Below are 22,451 nucleotides of genomic sequence, written 5' to 3'. Positions count from 1 at the left end.
TCTCTTATGTGGCACATGCTTTTGAATGGGCAAAATACTGCTCGCTCTTTGAGAAACAATAAATAAGTGTGGGGCTTCCATGAGTTCCTTTGGAAAGTTGTGAAGCATTCTGTTTATTGGATTACAGGGGCACCTTTTCGCTCTTCCTCTATCACTGGGCCTAAATCAACTCTACACACGAAAAATCAATAGCTTCCACCACCTACTGAGTTAAAGAGCAGAAGGGCTCTTGTTTTTTTTTTTTAAAAAAGCATAGTTTAGAGAAAAGGTAAGTAAGAAAGAGACATGATAGAAGTTTATATAATTATATGTGGCATGGAGAAAATGGGTAGAGAAAAGTTTTTCTCCCTTTCATAACACTAGAACTAATGGACACCTGGGACTTCCAGGGAGGAAGATGGCGGACTAGACATCTCTTGTTGACTGTTTGTCAACAGAGATAATTATGTGGTGATTAATGATAGACAAGCCATGAATCTTAGTTATCACATTCTCTCTGGGGAGAGAGAGAGAGAGAGAGCAGGGATTACTCTCTGATGCTCTGAAAATGTTGCTTTCCATGCTGGGAGATTTAGAGCAGAGGAACTTCAATCATAGCCAAACACAACGTAACAGTCCGGAGGGTCAGTCCTTGGGGCATAAGGTTGGCAAAACCTCCCTTTCTTTGTTTACTTTTGAGACTATTATTTACTTCACTCCTTTTTTCTTTGCTTTTTTATTATTTAGATTGGTTTGTTTTTTTATTCTATTGCATGATGAAAAAGGTTCAATAAGAAATGATGAGCCTGGGGAGAACTCATGAACACCCAATGAATCTGAAGATTGGAAGATTTGGGACAGATGAAAGAATGTACTTCTGCAGGCCATGTGTAATTAAACTGTGGAACTCACTCCCACAGGAGGCAGCAATGGCCACCAATCTAGATGGCTTGAAAAGAAGTTACCAGAATACCAGTTTCTGGTATTCAGGAGGGGAGAGTGCTCTTGTGCTCAAGTCCTGCTTGCCAGTTTCCCAGCTATGCTGGGAACCTCGTGACTAACCCTGGTTCCCGGCAGATTTTGCTGTAGCTCCTGAAGTCCTGTCCATTAATTTCAGTGGGTCTGCTCCGAGTAAGACTAGCATTGACCACTGTCCTATGCCTGATCCAGCAGGCTGGTTCTTGTGGGTTGAGCTATGAGAAGTGGATTGAAGAACTACGCCAGACATAAGTAACAAAGCATGAAGTTTTAGAACTACTTAAAACATTAAGGAAACAAAACTAAATAAAGTCCTGCGGCATTTGGCTGGCCATGACAAAGGCTAAGTGCTGGCCTAGATAAAACTTTTGTCTGATTAAGGGAAATGTTACACACACACACACACACTACTCTCCTACAGAATTTATTCCTCTGTATTTTTCTGCCTCTGTGCTTATACTCTCTGCACTGGAGCATTAGCAGGTAAACTCCAATGGGAAATGAAACAAAATCAAAGTGTAGGAAACTGCAATTTATTCCAGGTCACTAGACCGATGGCAGCTGTCTCTTTTCCTATTAAGTTCACGCTGCATACTCAGTCAAGGGAGTGAGGGAATCATTTGCCCTGGAAAGATGAAGAAAAGTGAGCCTATATGCCTGCATTTGAAATTTATGGTCACATAAGCCATGCAAAGCAGACTTTTAAAGACTCGAGTGAGGTGCATGATTGCATTAGATTAGATTTAAACCAGGTGGATCTTCCTTGTACTGAGGTTCAAACAGAGAAGGTCCGAGACTTCATCTGGGGTGGTGGTGCTAAGAATGCCAATTTCCCCACTCCCCAAAACTAGGTCCATTTAAAGTCAGGACCAGGGGCGTCTTAGCCATAGAGGTTACTGGCGGAAGGTGCCATGGCAGCAAGTTCTGGAGGGCGCTGGAGGGCACCTCCGTCATGCCGCACCCTTGCCTGCCTCTTCTCGGGCTGCGGGCGCCATTGCAGGGAAGCTGGCTGCGAGCCTCCCGTCAGCGCAGCAGCCAGGGCTCCCTGGTGGCAGTGCTGCACAGCTGCTTTGGTCGAGCAGGTGGAGGCGGACCACAGCTGGCAGCATCCCTGCCTGTCGGGCCATCCCCTCTGGTTGCCTGCCGCGCCTGGCCCTGCCCAGTGGAGCACGAGTCCAGAGTCAGTCCTGCCCACAGCGGGCAAGAAGCAGAAGGCATTTAAGCTTAAAATGGCCCTGGTTAGGACTAGCCTCTTCCACCTGGGATTTGCACTCTGTCACTCCAACAACTCAAATCTGGTTGCCAGTTTGTTTCTGGGCCCAGTTCAAGGTGCTCATATGGTTTAAAGCTCTAAATGACTCAGACCCCAAATATCTGAAAGACTACCTCCTTCCCTACAGACTCCTTGGCTATTAACATTGGCAGATGTAGCCCTCTTGGTTGTTCCACTGGCCTCAGCAGGTAGGTAGGTGTGTGTGTGTGTGTGTGCGCGCGCATATCTTCTGTGTTAGCCCCTAAGTTGTGGAACTCGCTCCTCACAGAAGTAAAACTGCTACCTACATTATACAGTGGTATCTCTACTTACGAATAACTCTACTTACGAATGTTTCTACTTACGAATGGAGATCCATCTGCCATCTTGGATGCGGTTTAGATAGGATTTTTTTCTACTCGCGAATTTTTAGATAGGGTTACGAATTTCCCCCCAATGCATTCCTATGGGATTCGACTTACAATTTTTTTCAACTTACGAATGTGCATTCGGAACGCATTAAATTCTTAAGTAGAGGTACCAGTGTAAAAGCTTTCAGCAAATGCTGAAGACACACCTCTTTATCCTGTCTTTCGACAGCTGAATTGCATATTATTTAGGACCTCCCCGATGTTTTGAGATTGCAAGTTGCTTTAAGCAGTTTTTAATGTGTTGTGATTGTTGTAACCCACCCTGGGACTTTAGGGTGAAGGGTAGGTGATGAATTAAAAGAGTAAGAATATAAGAAAAGCCTGCTGGGACAGGCCAATGACCCATCTAGTCTAGCATCCTGTTCTCAGAGCAGCCAACCAGATGCATCTTCAAGAACGATCCCTTCTTGATCTCTCTGATGGCTCCCCACCATTGAGACCAAGAGAGCAGCCGTGTCTTAGGGAACATTCCCCCTCTTCCACCAATAGTCATGCAAAGATGATGATGACATATCCCACTTTTCCATTAAGGAGATCCAAGTGGCATATGTGGTTCTCCCCCTCCTCATTTTATCCTCACACCAATCCTACGAGGTAGGTTAGGCCCAAGGTCACAGAGTATGTTCTGTGGGCAAGAAGAGTTGTGAATCATGGTCTTCCAGGTCCTAGTCCAACTCTTTAACCACACTGGAATTCCGCCCACCACAAATCTCACCCAGCTACACTTTCAACATGTGTTTTACTTAAGCAGGGCCTGCCAAACTCTTGTTTTTTTGGCAAGGTCTGGTAGAAACCGTAGTTGTCACATTATTATTGCTAGGAGTATCCTGATTTCATCACAGGGCTTGCATATTAAATCCTCCCTATCTGAATTTCTCTCTGAATCTGCTGAGCACACACAATTTTCAGTTTATGCCTCCTTGCTATGGAGGTAAGCAATGTGCACCGGTGATATGTAATATTGATGAAGAACAGTCAAGAGGGAATTGTGATCCTACTGCATGATGGCCCCAATATTCCTGCATAGAATTGTGCAAGCGGTGAATAAAGTGAACAGAGAGGTTCACATTCTCTCCTTGAACTCGGGGACAACCCCTGAAGTTGAATGTTGAAAGATTCAGGACAGAAGGAAGATAGGTCTTCTCCGCATAGCTAAACTCAGACGCTCCAAGTGTCCCTATCTTCCAGAGACATCCTGGATTTACAGAAGCTGTCCCGGCTTTTGATTGATCCTGGAATGTCTCACTTTTCCTTAGGACATCCCTATTTGCATCAGAGAAATGTTGGAGGGTATGGAGTTATGCGACCCCCTGAGCCAAGGAGATATGTAACTATGCAGCCTTCATAAGACAAATTGAAGGCAGCCCTGTATAGTTTTATTATGTTTTTATATGTGCTGGAAACTACCCAGAGTGGCTGGGGAAACCCACTCACATGGGTGGGGTATTATTATTATTGACATTCCTATATTCATTGGAGAAATCTTGGGGGGGTATGTAAACTACGGAATTGGCAACCAATTGTCCTGGATGACTATAAAGGAGGATTAGACTAAGTCACGGAAGATAAGGCGATATATTGATGGTTACTAGCCACAGGGGTTATGTTCTAACTTCACCATTGGAGGCAGCATATCTCTAAATACCAGTTGCTAGGAATCACAGTGAGAAGTGTGCTGTTGCTCTTAATAATAATAATAATAATAATAATAATTTATTATTTGTACCCCGCCCATCCGGCTGGGTCTCCCCAGCCACTCTGGGTGGCTTCCAGCAAAGATTAAATACAATAAAATGTCACAGATTAAAAAACTTCCCTAAACAGGGCTGCCTTCAGATGTTTTCTAAATGTCAGGTAGTTGTTTATCTCTTTGACCTCTGATGGGAGGGCATTCCACAGGGTGGGTGCCACTACCGAGAAGGCCCTCTGCCAAGTTCCCTGTAGCTTCTCACAGTGAGGGAACCGTCAGAAGGCCCTCGGTGCTGGACCTCAGTGTCTGGGCTGAACGATGGGGGTGGAGATGCTCCTTCTGGTATACTGGGCCAAGGCTGTTTAGGGCTTTAAAGGTCAGCACCAACACTTTGAATTGTGCTCGGAAACGTACAGGGAGCCAATGGAGGTTTTTCAGGACCGGTGTTATATGGTCTCAGCGGCGACTCCCCGTCACCAGTCTAGCTGCCGCATTCTGGATTAGTTGTAGTTTCTGGGTCACCTTCAAAGGTAGCCCCACGTAGAGCACATTGCAGTAGTCCAAGAGAGCATGCACCACTCTGGCGAGACAGTCCGCGGGCAGGTAGGGTCTCAGCCTGCGTACCAGATGGAGCTGGTAGACAGCTGCCCTGGATACAGAACTGACCTGCGCCTCCATGGACAGCTGTGAGTCCAAAATGACTCCCAGGCTGCGCACCTGGTCCTTCAGGGGAACAGTTACCCCATTCAGGACCAGGGAGTCCTGCACACTAGCCCGCCCCCCTGTCCCCCAAGAACAGTACTTCTGTCTTGTCAGGATTCAACTTCAATCCATTAGCCACCATCCATCCTCCAACCATCTCCAGGCATTCACACAGGGCCTTCACCGCCTTCACTGGTTCCGATCTAAAAGAGAGGTAGAGCTGGGTATCATCCGCATATTGATGGACACCCAGCCCAAACCCCCTGATGATCTCTCCCAGTGGCTTCATATAGATGGTAAAAAGCATGGGGGAGAGGACACACCCCTGAGGCACCCCACAAGTCTGAACACTCATTCCCCACCACCACTTTCTGGACACGGCCCAGGAGCAAAGAGCAGAACCACTTGCTTGCAAGCTTACGATGGACACCTGGTTGGCCACTGGGGAAAGAGGATGTCGAACTAGATGGGCCCTTGACCTGATTCAGCAGGGCTCTTATTACATATATTATTATGTTCCTTTCTATGTGCTATTTTGAACTGCTAGTTTGGCAGGAGCGGGGACCGAGGAATGGGAGTGCACCCCATCGCGGGGATTTGAACGACCTTCTGATCAGCAAGCCCTAGGCTCTGTGGTTTAACCCACAGCGCCACCCACGTCCCTGCTCCTGCCCACCTAGCAGTTCGAAAGCACGCCAAAGTGCAAGTAGATAAATAGGTACCACTCTGGCGGGAAGGCAAACAGTGTTTCCGTGTGCTGCTCAGGTTCGCCGGAAGCGGCTTAGTCATGCTGGCCACATGACCTGTATGCCGGGAGCAGTATGCCGGCTCCCTCGGCCAGTGAAGCGAGATGAGCGCCGCAACCCCAGAGTCGTCCACGACTGGACCTATCGACCAGGGGTCTCTTTACCTTTTTTATGTGCTATTTTAATCAGCGCACATATGCACCTGTACAGATTGGAAACTTTGAAGTGGGGGGGGGGAGCAGCAACATGAATAGAAAACTCTAGCAAACCGTGAGCATGCCAGTACCGAAATTAATTTGAGAAAACTCTCCAAATTAAATTGGGAGGCAGGCGGAGTGTAGAGCAAAGTCAACGCTCGGAACAATAAAAATGAAATGGAACATGGGACATCTGTTCATCCCTAACTCAGGAGGGAGATCCAACAAACGCCCAACACTCTGTGCAATGCCTTAAATAGAATAGAACGCTGCAAGATGACAATCAGGGGCTCTACAGGATTGCATTAGTAATGGCCTTTGAAAGTGGGCACAGTTTTTCTACATAAAATGAGATGTTTCTAATCAAACCACGCAATGCAGCTAAGCAAGGAATCAGATAATCGCCATGTTCAATTAGTCATGGGTGCTTGCTGCCAAGGGCATCCTGACAAAACAGAAAATGTGCGCTTGCATTCTACAGAAAAGCGGGGAGCGGGAGAGAGAATGTTTGAAATCTGAAGAGCTAGACTGACCAAGATAAGTCAACCTGTGATGATAAAATGGGCAAAAGATTTTGGGTATAATATTGAATATGAAACTGTGGAATCAAACATTGAAATTTACTGCATGTACTGCCCTGAAAGAGAATGTTTTGAAGATGATGTACAGATGGTATTTAACACCAGTAAAATTAGCTAAGATGTATAGGATGAGTAGTAAAACATGCTGGAAAGGTAAAGAGAAGGAGGGTGAATTCTATCATATGTGGAGGTCATGCAAAAAAGTTAAAAGATTTTGGGAAATGATATACAATGAACTGAAAAAGATCTTCAAATATACTTTCCCCAAAAAACTTGAAGCTTTTCTAGTAGGACTTATAGGTCAAGAGATTGTGAAAGAGGATCAAGTATTATTTATGTATGCGACAACCGCGGCTAGGACTTTGTTAGCCCCAAAATGGAAAACTCAGGAGTTACCGACGATTGAAGAGTGGCAGACAAAAATGATGGACTATGCGGAATTAGCAAGACTGACTAGCAGGATCCGAAACCAGGGAGAGTCAACGTTCCAAAAGGATTGGAGCAAATTTGTGGATTATATGGAGAAGAACTGTAGAAGTTTAAAGACACTTGCAGGACTGAAATAAATCCTACAAATTGACTTTAAATAGTAGGAATAAAGGAACTGCAAGACAGGAATGGACAGAAAAAAACCGTTTGGGGGGAGGGAGGGAAGTCCAAGCTCGGCAGAGCAAAGAAAATTGTAATAATTGATAAGATGGTTAGAAGAAATATTCTGTGTTTGTTATGTTTATGTTATGTTTGTTGTTAGTTTTGTTATTGTTAAATGTGTTTAAATGTGTTTAATTGGAAAATTTAATAAAATGTCTTTTTTTGAAAAAAAGATGAGTCAACCACATTGATTCTTGTAGTGAACAAGCTTTTTTTGGGGGGGTGTATTTTCAAGGTGGGTGTGTAGGAAAAGGTCACTTTACAAAAAGAATGGGGGAAGGAAGGAAGCAATTGACGCAAGATCTGTTCTTGAAATATGTGTACTGTTTAATGAAGAGCCCAAGATGAGCTCTGAGCCTTAGGGAAAAAACCAGAAGAACATGCTGCTCTGCCTTCTGTTCAGCCAACCAACTTTGCAATGAGTTGATGAAACGAAGGTCTCCTTAGAATGCCTTCACCCACACAGCTAAAATGTGTGTTTTTCCCAAAACCATGGTGATTTTCTACCGGTTGATGATGTGGAAAGCCTGGTCTTCTCCTCCACAGCACAGAAGTCTTTGTGTCTTTTGTCACAGGACCCTAGGACAGGGGTCCCCAAACTTACCCGGCTTCGGGCCAGATGCCCGCCGTGTCGATTGCACGGCGGGCCGGAGAGCAGGGGAGCACACGGCTATGCGCAAACGCTATTTCTGGCACACTCCCGACCTGGAAAGCACTGGAAATAGCTTGTGCGCATGTGCAGAAGCCTCCTCTGACCTGGAAGTACACCGGAAACGACGCTTGTGCGTGCGCACAAGCTATTTCCATCACTTTTCCGGGTCGCAAGTGGGCAGCCGCACCGCCCTGGTAAGAGTGGGTGGCGGCAGCGGGTGGCAGGGGTGCCCAGGGGCTGCATAAAAGAGCCTCGTGGGCTATATGTGGCCCCCGGGCTGTAGTCTGGGGACCCCTGCCCTATGAAGTTGTCTTGTACCAAGTGGAGGCACAACGAAGGTGCTTTTCTCAAGCCTCTTGCATGGTTTCAAACCATGGCAGTGGCAACCCCACCTATCCAACCGAATGGCTCAGTAATACAGCACGCGACTCTGAATCTCAGGGTCGTGGGTTCGAGCCCCACTTTGGGCAAAAGATTCCTGAATTGCAGGGGGCTGGACTAAATAAGCCTCATGCTCCCTTCCAACTCTACAATTCTAAGATTACATGGACTTGCTGCTTCTGTGTCCCAGCAGCCACTGTCCAGCTAAGCAGCACTGATGCCTGCGTCTGCAGGCTTGACTCTGCCCTTTCACATATGCCCCTATTGCCATATATGCTGCCTTGAGCAGCTTGGAGGAAAGGTGGGTTAAAATAATAATTAAGTCCCCCCCGACGCATTAGCTCTGGAGAGCTATTCCGCAATATAACAGCAGTTGTGTGTGCAATTTGGATGTGATAAAATTTGGGAGACAAATTCGGATCAGAAGTCTCACCCTTTCCTTATCCGTCTTTTACTTCTCCTGACCCTATGCTGGAAGCAACACACAAATCAAAATATCCGTATCAGGAGTGACTTCCCGCTTTTCTGATTACCCAGATTCCCAGCTCACACTGGAAGGAACTAAAGCTACTCTGATGGGCATCACTCTTCCTGCCAGGCTTATCTCCTGTCAAACCATGCTCATAAGAGCAGTTTTAAGTTCTAGGCAAGGGTGCCGACTGGCTGCAACGGAGCCAAGAGATAAGCACGAAGTGACATGAAGACAACATTTGTTCGCTTGCTTGCACTAAATTGGAAACCTGCAGAGCTGTGGAATTCCTGAGGAAGATGTTGGGCATGTATTCCTTAGCGTTTTCAGGTCTTATTGTAATATCTTCTCCACACTGGGGCTTATAGGGAAGTGACATCTCCATTGCTGCAAAAGCTCGTTAATGATGCCCGTTGCAGTCAAGGCCATGTGCAATTGGCCCCTTGAAATTCTGCTCCCTGTTTGGTGGGAGAGAAACGCGAAGGGGACCCTTTCACAGAATTTCTGCAGAGGAAGGGGAATTCTCCAAAAATTTCTCAAGAGGTTGGTCACACTGCGACACCCCATAAGAGCCTGCTGGGTTAGGCCAATGGGCTGCCATTACCTGTGGCTATAGCCACACTCACCCCATACATTTAAAAAAGTTCATTGGGAAGAGGAACTGATTGTGAAAATCACTCTGAGAACTGCAGCTATGGAGGTAAAGGGACCCCTGACCATTAGGTCCAGTCGTGACCAACTCGGGGGTTGCGCGCTCATCTCGCATTATTGGCCGAGGGAGCCGGCGTATAGCTTCCAGGTCATGTGGCCAGCATAACAAAGCCACTTCTGGCAAACCAGAGCAGCACACGGAAACGCCGTTTACCTTCCCGCTGTAGCGGTACCTATTTATTTACTTGCACTTTGACGTGCTTTCGAACTGCTAGGTTGGCAGGAGCTGGGACCAAGCAACGGGAACTCAACCCGTTGCGGGGATTCGAACCGCCGACCTTCTGATCGGCAAGCCCTAGACTCTGGTTTAGCCCACAGCGCCACCCGCGTCCCTATGGAGCAGCTATGGAGAGGAACTCCTAATAACTCTCTGCCCCCTTAACAAACTACAGCCCCCATAATTCCCATAATATGCTTGCTATATGCTGCCTCCAGGATCAGAGCCAACATTTCTCTAAATACAAAACACTGAGGATAAACTCTGGTGCAGTGGAGGGCTATTGCCTTCACGCCCTGCTTGTAGGCTTCCCAGAGGTATCTGGTTGGCCACTGTAGAAAACAGGAAGCAGTATTATTTAGGCATTATATCTGCCCTTGACGCCTTAGATTCTTGAACAGGACTCTGATTACTTGCTTGCTTGGACTACATCCTGGGCTCTGACCCCACTGGCACATGACTGGATAATGCAAGCATGTTCATCGCTTCTTTTTATCTTTGACAACTCAGATGCAATTCACTCATTCATGCCACCCCTTGATGTATATGACATTTGTCACACAGGGTATACTGTCCATATAAGTAGAGAGGTGCACACATGCGCCAAGATTTGGCTTATATTTATATTAAAAAACAAAAACCCACCGATCCATTTCAGAGCTACTCGTTGCAATCTATGGACTTGGTTCCTTATCTGCTCTTCATAAAGCAAGATTCTGTATTCCCCCCTTCTACTTTAATGAGATTAAGCCTGCCAAATTGTAGACAAATAGGTCCAGAGATTTCTTGTGTAGGACATAAAAAGCATTCATTTTCCTCCGTTATCCCTTATGAATTGGGGTTTTAAAACCCAAATTAAACATTTGGCTGGGAGAGGGAGACATTTGCAGGCTGCCTGTCCCCTCTCCTCACTGCCAGGCTGCCCCTCCCCCCAAACACACACTTTCTGACAACTCCAGATCACTCTGGGCAGCATTGATGCAACCCTGGGCAATCTGGGGCTGCCTCATTCTGTTCTGCCCAAATCTAAAGTTGGCCATTATGGTTTGCTTTCTGGGATTCAGCTGGAACCAGCACTTGATGCCATAAATGGGCCATTCAGATGTTGCTAATGGGTCACTGGCAACTTTGTTGTTTTTTTAAAAAAAGAAACTTAAGGGATTTCCAGCAGAAAGGGTAAATTTTGATTAATTTTAGACCGGGGTGGGGGGTGGGGGATGGGAATCCTGGCTGGCTTTTTCATGCCAATGCTATGTGCGGATGCTGCGCACTTGCCCGCATGAGCAGCACTGATCTTACAACAAATGCCCATCTGGAAGCACCCACAGAGACAAGGCAACTTAACTCCTATTTGCAGCGACAGAAACCAATGAGCTAAGATGAAGCTGATGAGAACCCCGAAGGTTCCCTCTCTCCAGTTCTATTTTTGGCACAAACGTGACCTTTTCCCTTGTTCTTCATGCCTCAGAGAGCAAGAGCCCTGCCTGCAGGCGAGACAACAATTGACACATGTGGCCCAGACAGTATAAACTGACAGTGGTAGGGAGCAAGCAGAGAGAGGATGAGCTGACTACAGCCCAGTAGCTGGAAGCCAACTGGCAGGCTGGACAGCTTCTGGGAACCGGCGGGGTCCACCCTGCACAGCAAGCTCTGTGCAATCTCATTCATGCAAAGGGCTTTGGGCAAACCCAAAACACAGAAAGCACCATCATCAGGAGCCCTAATGAAAGAAAGGACAACTAGCAAAAGATTAGGCTGACGGGAACTTCTCCAGTGAGATTCCCCAGAGCCTTCAGGGCTTCTGATTCTGGTATCTGCAGTCAGCTTATAAGCAGATCCTGTGTTTTACACACCATCTGATAAAAAAAGGGCTCTCTTTTAAGAAGCTTCAGAAATGGCACACTGCTCATGTCATTGCTGCCTGCTGAATTTGATCTCCTTTTATAAATCTTCATGATGGACTTGCTTCAAGTGTCACAACCCAATGAGTTCTGCCTTGAGCTGTTGAGTGCCCCCTCTCTTCCGTTCCCTTTCCCTGCCCTCACTTCCTGTTGTATTTGGCTCCTACTTTATCTTACTTCTCATGGTCATAAGGTTGGGCACTGTGAGAAAAGGCTGGACCATTTAAATGAATCACCAGGACATTCTCCCAATTGCAATGGCCACTAGAGATCAACAAAACAACAACCGCAAAACCATGAGCACTCTTCACACGCTTCTCTCATGCAGAGGGCAGGCACAGCGAAAAGGACTGCAGGGCCAGGCCCTCCCCACAAGTCACAGTGCTCCTCCTGCCCTTGTGATGCTCAGCATAAATTCTGCAGCAGGGAGCAGGGCTGGCTCAAGACATTTTGTGCCTGACATGAAGGACAAGATGGTGCCCTTCCCCAAGGCACATACAGAAACCAATTGGTCTGGTAGTTGAATCTTACTCCAAAACTGGTGAAAGGAAGTGCTTTTTTTTTTTAAGCCAGAGCATGCTGGCACATCTCAGGTGGGCACCATTGAAGGCTGGTACTCCCACCACCCACTTATTGCCTTTATGCACTTCTGAGAAGCTGAAAACAAACATTCCAAGTCAAAACAGAAGCTGGCTGGCATGTCGGAGTCTACACTCTGTTTTTTAGACCTATGACTCCACCGAGCTCCTAGCCACGATTGGTCAAGCTATGGGGCGGAGCCAATTCACACTTCCCTTTCTCCAACCCATCTCCTGGTAGCGGTGACGGGCTTTAAGCTTTCCAGCCAGGCCTCTACATGTGTTTGCGAGAGGACCCTTCCCAGCTGCCCTAGCCACCTGCCTGAATCTAGGAGAATGAGGGAGGTGGGGGACGCATTTATTTGACCTGCACCGGAACCAGGGGGGACCCCCAAACCAGCTAGGGAGACAGCTTGGTGTAATTTTTAGCACCTCCGCGGGTGGTGAATGCGGCTGTGGTCAAACAGGCATCTGTTCAGGGCTGCCCCGAGTTGCCCGGTGACTTAAGGTGACAACTTCATGGTGAGTTCCGGCACCTATTTTTCTGGGGGGAAAGCACTGTCAATGGAAGAACTGCACTTGAGGGCAGCAGGGGGTTCTAGGCAGGCATTTGGCACTCATAGTTCTTGTCACTCCCCAACTTCAGTATCTGCCACTGAGGCAGCTGTCTCACTTTGCCATAACGTAGGGCTAGTCCTACCCGGGAGCAACACGCTCCTGCAGCATGAAGCTCCAGGGTGGGGTCCCAAGAAAACAAAACTTTTCAAAAAAATTTATCTGCTGCAATAGGACCTCATTTTCTTGATTTTGCAATTTTTTAGGGTCTTTTTGGGGGGTGGGTGGGGGAGAGGCATAAATATTTGGAAGCAATGACATGGGGCAGAAATTTTCCAAAACGGCAAATTTTGATTGTCACATACAGGAGGAACAAGGATATAGTTTGAGTGCCTCACATGTGTTTTATAAATCATTTAATATGTCAACACAAATAGAAGTTATTAATTTTGCAGTTGTTGTATAAGGGATTATTATTTTGGCAGGAATGTAATTGACAGTAAGAGCTGTTCGGCAGTGGAATTTGCTACCAAGGAGTATGGTGGAGTCTCCTTCTTTGGAGGTCTTTAAGCAGAGGCTTGACAGGCATATGTCAAGAATGCTTTGATGGTGTTTCCTGCTCGGCAGGGGGTTGGACTGGATGGCCCTTGTGGTCTCTTCCAACTCTATGATTCTAAGTTAATAAGATTTTGGAACAAAGAAATAATGAATATAATCAAACCATCAATTCCAGCATGTCGGTGGGGGGGGGCACCTAAATTATATACTTTGGTATCTGAACGATTGGTATTAGTAACCGAGTTATAATTTGGCATTGTTATAATGAGGCTGTGATTGAATTGTAATTGAAAATTAATAAAAAATATTATAAAAAACAGCAAATTTGACACTGCTTTATTTTTCCCCTTTAAAATTTTTGATCCATTTTATAAATTCATGATTAGGATTGGCAACTGTAAATGCGACATTAGGCAAGCTTGGCAGTTTCAAAGATTTTAGCTTTGTTTATTAAATGCAAGTAAAACAAACATGTAAAATTTGACCATTCTCAAGGGCTTTTCCTGAAGCAATGTATTTTAGAAAAGGAAACTTTTCCAGAAAAAAACAACACATCCCTGCTTCTAAGCTGCTGGGAGAGCCAACGATTCCCAACGATTCCCTATATTCTTTTCAGCGCTTACTTAAAATATTTTTGTTCAGGCAAGCAAGCCTATCCAGACACGTTGGTGTTGGCATTTACTTTAATACCTGTTTAGTTTTCTGTTTACTTTAATACCTGTTTAGTTTTAATCGTTTTTTAATTACTTGTTTTCATAGATAATGTTTAATATTTCTTGTGAACCACCTAGAAGTTTTGTTATGATCTGGTGGTGGTATATTATTTTTGTTAAAAATAAATAAAAGCAACTGGAGAATACAATACGATGGATCCCCCAATCAGTGGTTTTTTCTTTTTAAAAAACCACACGTTTAGGGGTACTCTCATTCCGTCTGAGACTCAGGAAACACCGTGACAGGAAATGAGGCTGCCATCGGGGGTAGCAACGGAACTGACGACTCACCGTGCTAGAGAAGAAACTAAAAATTATATTTTATTTTGTTTCTTCTCCTGTTAGAGTCACAAAATGTTTAGAGGTATGTGTACCCCTGCGTCACCCAAGAAAAAAAGCACTGCCCCCAATAATGTATACATTTCCATTTCTAGACTCTCTTTTTGAGGGCAAGAGGCAGGGAACAGTTGAGGAACAAAGCAAAAACCCAAACAGGATACATCTTTAAAATGTGCATTACAGAGGAACCAAGAATTACTTCCCATGCCTGAGTAAGTTTAATAAATAATAATAGCAATCATGCAAAATCCAGTCAGACAGGAAAGTCTCGACTGACTCTAGCAAACCCTAATGGTGAGAATGACACCAGGAAGTTTCCAAAATAATAGCTTAAAAATTATAAAGACAAGCATTGCATTTATTTATTTAAAAAAACCACACCATACAAATCTGAAACTATAATATTAGATGGGGAGCCCCTGACCTGCAGGCTATAAACAGCTTGTGGTGTCGGCCCACAATGGCCCTTTGGGCAGTGGCGACTAACAGTGCACAATTCCACCCTTTTTTCTTCCTCTCAGGTAGACCAGGTGAGGTGCCACTGTTCCAAGGAACTCTGTTGAGCTTTGCGATGGTCCTGAGAGTCCACAACACAGCCTTTCCTTCTGGCCTAATCGACAGCAGAGGTTACAAGCCACCATTTGGAATTTCCCACGATGCCCTTGAGTGCCCAATGGACCACCACCCCCAGGGCATTGTGGGAAATGTACAAGGGTGTCCTCGCAGTCTCCCAGGCGCCCAGCGTAAGGAATGGTAAGGGATGGTGCCAACATCAGTGGGCCCTGTTGGGGCCTTGGGACAACTTGCTTGTCATTTTAATGCAGCACCAGCAGGAAATGGGCCGCGGCATTTCACACTAGAGGGAGCCTTCACATAGCATCAAATCCACTTTTCAGCCAATTGCAGTGGTGAAATGGAAATCCTACGTCAACAGCAAAATTCAGGTGCTAATGCATATGTGTGTGAGCGAATCTCGTATCCAGGATGCATGAATGATCACATCAATATTTGAAACACCAAGCAGTTAAAAACAACAGCTGGTTATAAAAGCATATAATGTCTGTCTGTCTGTCTGTCTGTCTGTCTGTCTGTCTGTCTGTCTGTCTGCCCATCTCTCTCTCTCTCTCTCTCTCTCTCTCTCTTACACACACACACACACACACACACACTCTTAGTAAAGCAGAATTGTTTCAGGAAGCACAAGTAAAAATGAAATCTTCACAAGGATCTTGACACCAGATTGCCGGTATTTAATTCCCCCCCCTGCACCTTGTAACACCAAGCTAAATTATTCCCTACTGCTTTATCAAAAGCTAAACGAATATGCTAACTTTAGTTCTTTTCACACCCATCTTTCTCAGAAACTGAGAATTGTGTCAAATACCTGCTTAAATATCCAGCCCTGCTCTAATATGGGGTTGCATCCGACACTGAACTGCTGATTCAAAACAAAACATTGCCAAGAGGCATTTCAAGCTCCTCGCCTTCTGCTTCATAAAGTAACGCCACCCAATGTCCTGACATCATCATGTTTTGCATTTCCCAACTCCCACTAGCCAATGATGTGGAACAAGGAATAGGAAGCGCAGAGCATGCGGATGTCAGTCGGAACACAGAGGGAGAGAGGCTAAATACAATCTGAAGAAAACAAACCAACTCCAAATGGCAGTGATGCTTTCAAATGAGACCAAGACATAGAAACCAGTAGAACACTTCAATCTCCCAGGACATTCTATACAAGATCTCAGAGTAGCTGTCTTATTACAAAATAATTTCAGAAATAGACTGGAAAGAGAAGTTGCTGAATTGCAACTTATTACCAGACTTAAAACCATGGAGAGACCTGGTCTGAATAGAGACATTGGATTCTTATCTCATTATACATGAAAATAAAAAAAATCCTTCCAGTAGCACCTTAGAGACCAACTAAGTTTGTCATAGGTATGAGCTTTCGTGTGCATGCACATTTTTTTTATTTTTTGTTTCAACTATGTCAGACCAACACGGCTACCTACCTGTAACTCATTATACATGTTAAAGCTATTTTTAGCCATTTCACCCCTTGCTTTTTCCTGTAAGACCAATTGCAGTTAACAGTCGTCAACAGGTTTACCACACCTATCAGCCAACCACCCATTCCCACCACCCTTCTAAGTAATACCCCTCCCCACCCTCTCACTATATATAAGGGTCTGGTGACTTCTGTTTCAGTGTATCTGAAGAAGTGTGCATGCACACGAAAGCTCATACCAATGACAAACTTAGTTGGTCTCTAAGGTGCTGCTGGAAGGATTTTTTAAATTTTGTTTTGACTACGGCAAACCAACACGGGTAGCTACCTGTAAATGAGCACAATGTGCAGGTCAGCCCATGTTGAGCTGTTGGGAGTCCGGCTCTGCAGTGGGGGGGTTACCAAACAGGCGCCACTTTTTAGGGACCAAAATAATATTGATTTGATCTTGATCATGATTTGGTTTGTTTTATAACATCAATAATTGTCAATGTTTGTTTCGTGTAATAAAATTGGCTAATTAAAATGGTTGGTCGGTAAACTCAAAAACGTATTAGGAGATAATCTGCGAGGAGGCTCCGCGAGATTTTGACTGCCTGGGACTTCCACAGGGTTTAATCCGGCACTGCAGCTGTGAGACCTACATCCATGGGGAAGCTACAACTCTGCATGTGCATTCTCCCAGGGAGGCATCAGTATCTAATTGTGGCTTATCATAGTTCATAAAGCAACATTAAACCAGAGTTCCCTGGTTCAGGTGTAATGGAAAACTGAGGTTTAGGGCTAATCCAGACTTCCTTTTGAGATGTATTTCAAGTTCCATGTCTGAAATTGTTCTTTTTTTGGGTCCCAGTGCTTTCCCCGGTGCAACCCGCATTTTACAGCTGATTTGGAGCAAACGGCAACTGTGTGTGTGTGTGTGTATCTATATATATATATATATATAAATATTCCGTATTCTACGGAAACACAGGGATGAGCCGGGGTGGACGGAGGAGGGGCAGGATACGTCATGGATCGTGACAGGGTGGGGGTGGGGATCACAGGAAAGAACCACAGCAACGCGTGGCCGGGTCAGCTAGTATATATATATAGTAGATTGCCATTTGCTCTGAATCAGCAGTAAAATGTGGGTTCTCCCAGGGAACGTGGCAGGGCAAACGAAACGAAACAGAACAAAACAAGCTTGCTCATACACTGAAATTTAAAGCACAGGCCTGTGCCTGGAAAGCACACTGCAAAAGGAGGTCTGAATGAGTGCAGGATCTCTGCACTAAAGGTGGTACACAAGGAGAGATGTGATAAAGATGGAGCAGTGTGCAACCATGGTGCTCACCCACCACATCACAAACCATTGCAAACATCCCAGTGCAACCACAGTTTGATCTGGCCAAAGGACACCTTCCTGTGTCTCCCCACCTACCCTCCCCCACTTTTATTTCAATATTTCCTCATTACCTTTCGGCCCTTTGTACAGTTTGATTTCGACAACAGTCTCCAGAATAGGTCTCCTCCGACGGACGTAGAGTCGCACTATGGAGCCAGCTTCCTTCAGGGCCTCGACGGCTTTGCTGTGCGAAACTTCGGAGACGTCGACTTCATTCACCCGCAAGATGCAGTCGTTGACTCTGGAGAGCAGGAGGACAATGTAACAGAGAGACTGAGCCTTCTAATGCCAAACCGAGAAAGAGATTCACTGCAGAAAGCCCTCCATTAGATGCTTGGAATATTTTCTAGGGAATGGCGAAGGCACAGATAGACCACGTTAGACACCCCCCATTTGCATAAGAACAAATCAGATCTTTCTGAAGTCACTTTGGTAGTCATTTATAGACGAGCTCCCTTCACCCCCTGCCAAAAAAATTTCCCTTCATCCCTTTGTGCTCAGCATGCTTCTTCCCAGCACTATTAAAAAGCAGGCCCTTCCGTAATGAAATTGTATTGAAAGGCACCCTGCTGCATGCTGGAGTTTTACTCCATAAGGAAATTACTTATTGAAATTAATACACCCGTCCAAGGCAAGCCTTGGTTCTCTATTCAACACTTGATGGCTTTCATCTCAATCCAGCAATATGCCATTTGCTCATTTAAGATGTATATTACACACACACAGACACTGTGCATGGCTCCATTCCCTTTTTATTTTTTGGTATATAAATAAATGAAGTGCTAGTATGGGTTGCCATATTTCAAGAAGTCAAAATACCAAAAAAAGGCAACACGTCGACCAATTCCAACTGTTGAAATGTATCTGTTTTTATCTTTATAAACTATAACGACATGTAAGACAGTGATCCAAGGTAATCATGCTGTTTCGGTTTGGTCTTCTTCAGTTTTTTAACTTAGTGTTTGTATATAATCTGCGGAACAGGGGTCATACACATAGTTATAGCTTATAAAGATAAAAACAGATACATTTCAACAGTTGGAATTGGTCGACGTGTTGCCTTTTTTGGTATTTTGACTCAAGTTTGCAACACAGGGGTTGTTTCATCAATATTTCAAGAAGTGACAATCTGCACACAAATGTTGTTGTTGGGTTTTTTTTTGTGCAAAATCTGAATAACAACTAAGCTTTTAACCTTTTTTTTTCTTTTCTTTTAAAGGAAAACCACCAAAAAGATCAACACTTCCGATATGGGCTGCCAAATGCCCGGACACCATTTCCTACAGACGAATCTTGGCTTTGTATCCTGGATGTATGGGAGCCCTAAGTACTCATATCTTTTATCAAGTGCTGTGTGTGCCAGTACAAAATGACTGTCAGTGCAGCAAAAAGAGAATCAGTGATAGTACTCCGCACCACTGGATGCCAGCACAAAAAAAGCACCGCCTAGTTCATGGTTGATGCTTTATAGGTGGGAGGAAGATGAGGAGGAGCAAAGGATTTGTGGGAGGACCATTAGAGACTGTATGTCTCTTAACACGAGTTGCTGGTAAATTACAAGTGGGCAAAGTGATGTTGCAGCAGCTTGGTCATTGTGGGAACAGGATGCTGGACATTAGGAGACACTGGCCTGATCCATTAGGCTTTTCTTCTGTTGCGTAACTCTAGGACTGCAGTGGGGCAATTTGAGATATATCAGAGAATAAGCGCGGTTATTAAACGAGCTTTTCCCACTCAACAAAACTGAACAACATATTCTTCAAGAGTTGGCAAACTGCAGAAAGAGATTCCCTCCCATTCCCTCTTCTGGAATGTTGTTAGTAAGTTTTTAATATGAAAGAGATGTTTGTTTTTAATTTAATGCAGAAATCATTGGGGGGACTTCATTTTGCATAATATTGTCCAGGAGCAGGGAATTTTTCCAAGAGTGTCTTACGGATGGGGCTCACCCACAAGAAGCACCACACCATTTTCCCACCTAAGATTTTCCCAGTCAGCAGTGTTTTGCATCCTCCACAATGCCCCAGGCATAGCGTCATTTCTGGAGCATTGCGAGGGGGTAATGGTGACTGCCACACTTTAAAAATAAAATAAGAAAATGGTTCCACATTCAGCAAAGCAGCTGTCAGTTTTTGAAAAGAGCGAGAAAAAAGAAATGACCAGAATTTGCCTCCCTAAAACGTCCTATGAGTAATTTCAGCTCGGCTCTAGTTAAGACACTTCAACCACTCCCTCCCAGGCTGAGGCTCAGGCTGTTTAACACCCTCTTTCCCAGGATGAACAAGGCTTCTCCTTTCTTATGCGCTTGATGTGCACACCCATGGAGGCAAAATGCAGGACGAGGGTAGTGAGCAGTTGAGATGGTTGAAGGAAGGCCACCACTTCTGCCTCTTGGGGGTGGGGTCTTAAAGAGCCATTTTGCCTGTGCCTTGTCTTGCTTGGGAGTGAGTCAGTAGGAGAAGCCAATGTTGTTGCCCCCCCCCCCCAAAAGCCCATCTTGCACAGTTGGCATATATTGATAGTCTTGTTCATAATGAGCAGACAAGGAACATAAGAAGCTGCCTTATACAGAGTCATATCATTGATCCATCCCACTGTATTTTTGACACTGCCTGGTAGTGGCTCTCCAGGGTTTTTCAAGACAGGAAACATTTCCAGCCCTCCCTTGAGATACCACTGAGCTATGGCCCCTCCCTCAATATATGAAGCTTCTTCTTCTTCTTCTTCTTCTTCTTCTTCTTCTTCTTCTTCTTCTTCTTCTTCTTCTTCTTCTTCTTCTTCTTCTTCTTCTTCTTCTTCTTCTTCTTCTTCTTCTTCTTCTTCTTCTTCTTCTTCTTCTTCTTCTTCTTCTTCTTCTTCTTCTATCACTCGTAGCCAAGTAAGATTGTCTTCCATAAACACGGTTTTAACAATGAGTCTGTAAGTGACTGTGGAGGCCAATTCTGGATCCACATGTCCTTCCACAGTTGGGACATAGGTTTCCGGGCGCGAGTTGATCATGGTGCGGATTTGCTAAGCGTGCCTTCCTCCTAGCACATTTCTCCCTTGCGCCCTGAGTCTGAGTGTCTTCAAAGCCCATGACACCTTTGGTAAAGGCTGTTCTCCAACTGGAGCACTCGCAGGCAAGTGTTTCCCAGTTGTCAGTGTTTATACTACTTTTTTTTTTAGATTACTGGGGATTGAACCTGGGACTTCTGCATGGAAGGCAGATGCTCTACCACTGAGCTATGGCCCCTCCCTCAATATAGGAAGCTACCTTATACTGAGTCATATTATTGGTCTATCTAACGCCGTATCTTCAACACTGATTGGCAGTGGCTCACCAGAGCTTCACAGAATTGAATCACAGGCTTGTACAAGGGACCACAACAGTCATCTAGTCCAACCCCATGAAATTCAGGAATCTTTCACCCAACATGGGGCTTGAACTCACAACCCTGAGATTAAGAGTCTCGTGCTCAATCGACTGAGCTGTCCCTCGTGGGACACTCCCAGCTCTAGCTGGAGATGCCAATAATTGGACCTGGGCCCTTCTGCATGCAAAGCACTGGGCTATGTTCCACCACCAGGGAAATAAATCTGCTAGTGAAACTACTACTGCAGAATAATCTTTTCATTGTAGTTGGATAGGGGTGGGGTGGGAATGGAGGGCTCATTTCTCCGGAATGAACAATGCATGATTAGAAATACTTCTTAGACAGCAGATATTGCAGATGCACAGTGAGCAGCAACGGCAGCTTTGAGAAAGTACTTCCACTCCCATTCAGAAGATAATGAGCCTCCCTAATAAAACTTACACTCTATGCAAAATGACAGAATTTTTCTTTTTTATTGACAAAGGAATTTCAGTTCAGCAGAGTGACTCATGATCTGCTATGCACTAACGCTAGAGGAGCAGGTAGTGTCAAGAGAGCTGAGGTATGACATTCATTTCCTCCTCCCCAATCTTCCCATCTAACCACAGCTGCCCCATACAGCAATTTTGTCACTGTGCAGTGAATGCTAATCGTCACTGTCCATCTCAAGAGCTGAAGTTCAGGCTCAGCTACGTTTGGCTCTCGAGTCTCAGATATCAGCAGACCTCTTTGCTTTAAAGACACAGGACCTTTCCATGCATTACACGCGGCAAACCCAGGGTTGCCCCCCCAAGTGTACATTCCGCAGGGAGCCCCAGCTAAATCCCAGATCCCTGTTACAAATACCTGATACACAGCTGCAAGAGGCTGTGCTTCACATATTTAGCTGTGCCCCTAAATCCAGGAGTGCACTCTTTGGTATGAAGGCCGGCAACATCAACCCTGCCATGTGGGAACCCCTTGCAGATGACCGCAGTGCCTGGAGACAGGCAGTCAGGTCATGTACAGGAGAAACAACCACAGAGAGAAGAAACACCATGGTACAACTGCAGCAGGACAACCATAGAATCATAGAATCGTAGAGTTGAAAGAGACCACAAGGGCCATCCAGTCCAACCCCCTGCCGAGCAGGAAACACCATCAAAGCATTCTTGACATATGCCTGTCAAGCCTCTGCTTAAAGACCTCCAAAGAAGGAGACTCCACCACACTCCTTGGTAGCAAATTCCACTGCCGAACAGCTCTTACTGTCAGGAAGTTCCTCCTATGCCTTTATCTTCCCCAGCTCATGAACCCAACCCCAACGCCAAAATTCTGCTCCTTGCAAGGCTATAGAGCTCCTCTGGAGCAGATGGAGAGTGTAGGGAGGAGAAGAGAAACCCAAAGTCCCACCGTACAAGCAGATTTCTATTATGC

General features: G+C 45.3%; 1 protein-coding gene across 10 annotated transcripts in view; it reads right to left on the bottom strand.

Moving 5' to 3' along the window:
* Positions 1–22,451, bottom strand: part of DLG2 (discs large MAGUK scaffold protein 2) — an 835,907-nt gene that overhangs the window by 192,996 nt on the left and 620,460 nt on the right. For all 10 annotated transcript variants that reach the window (XM_088668833.1, XM_088668834.1, XM_088668835.1 and 7 more), the window contains one exon: positions 17,751–17,920. In XM_088668833.1, the coding sequence (XP_088524959.1) occupies positions 17,751–17,920 (170 nt within the window). The remainder of the gene's footprint in view (positions 1–17,750; positions 17,921–22,451) is intronic.

Source organism: Zootoca vivipara, chromosome 4 (assembly GCF_965207765.1).
Source record: "Zootoca vivipara chromosome 4, rZooViv2.hap1.1, whole genome shotgun sequence".
Taxonomy (NCBI): Eukaryota; Metazoa; Chordata; class Lepidosauria; order Squamata; family Lacertidae; genus Zootoca; species Zootoca vivipara.
The sequence above is the reverse complement of the archived record's forward strand: the minus strand, read 5'-3'. Positions and strand labels throughout refer to the sequence as shown.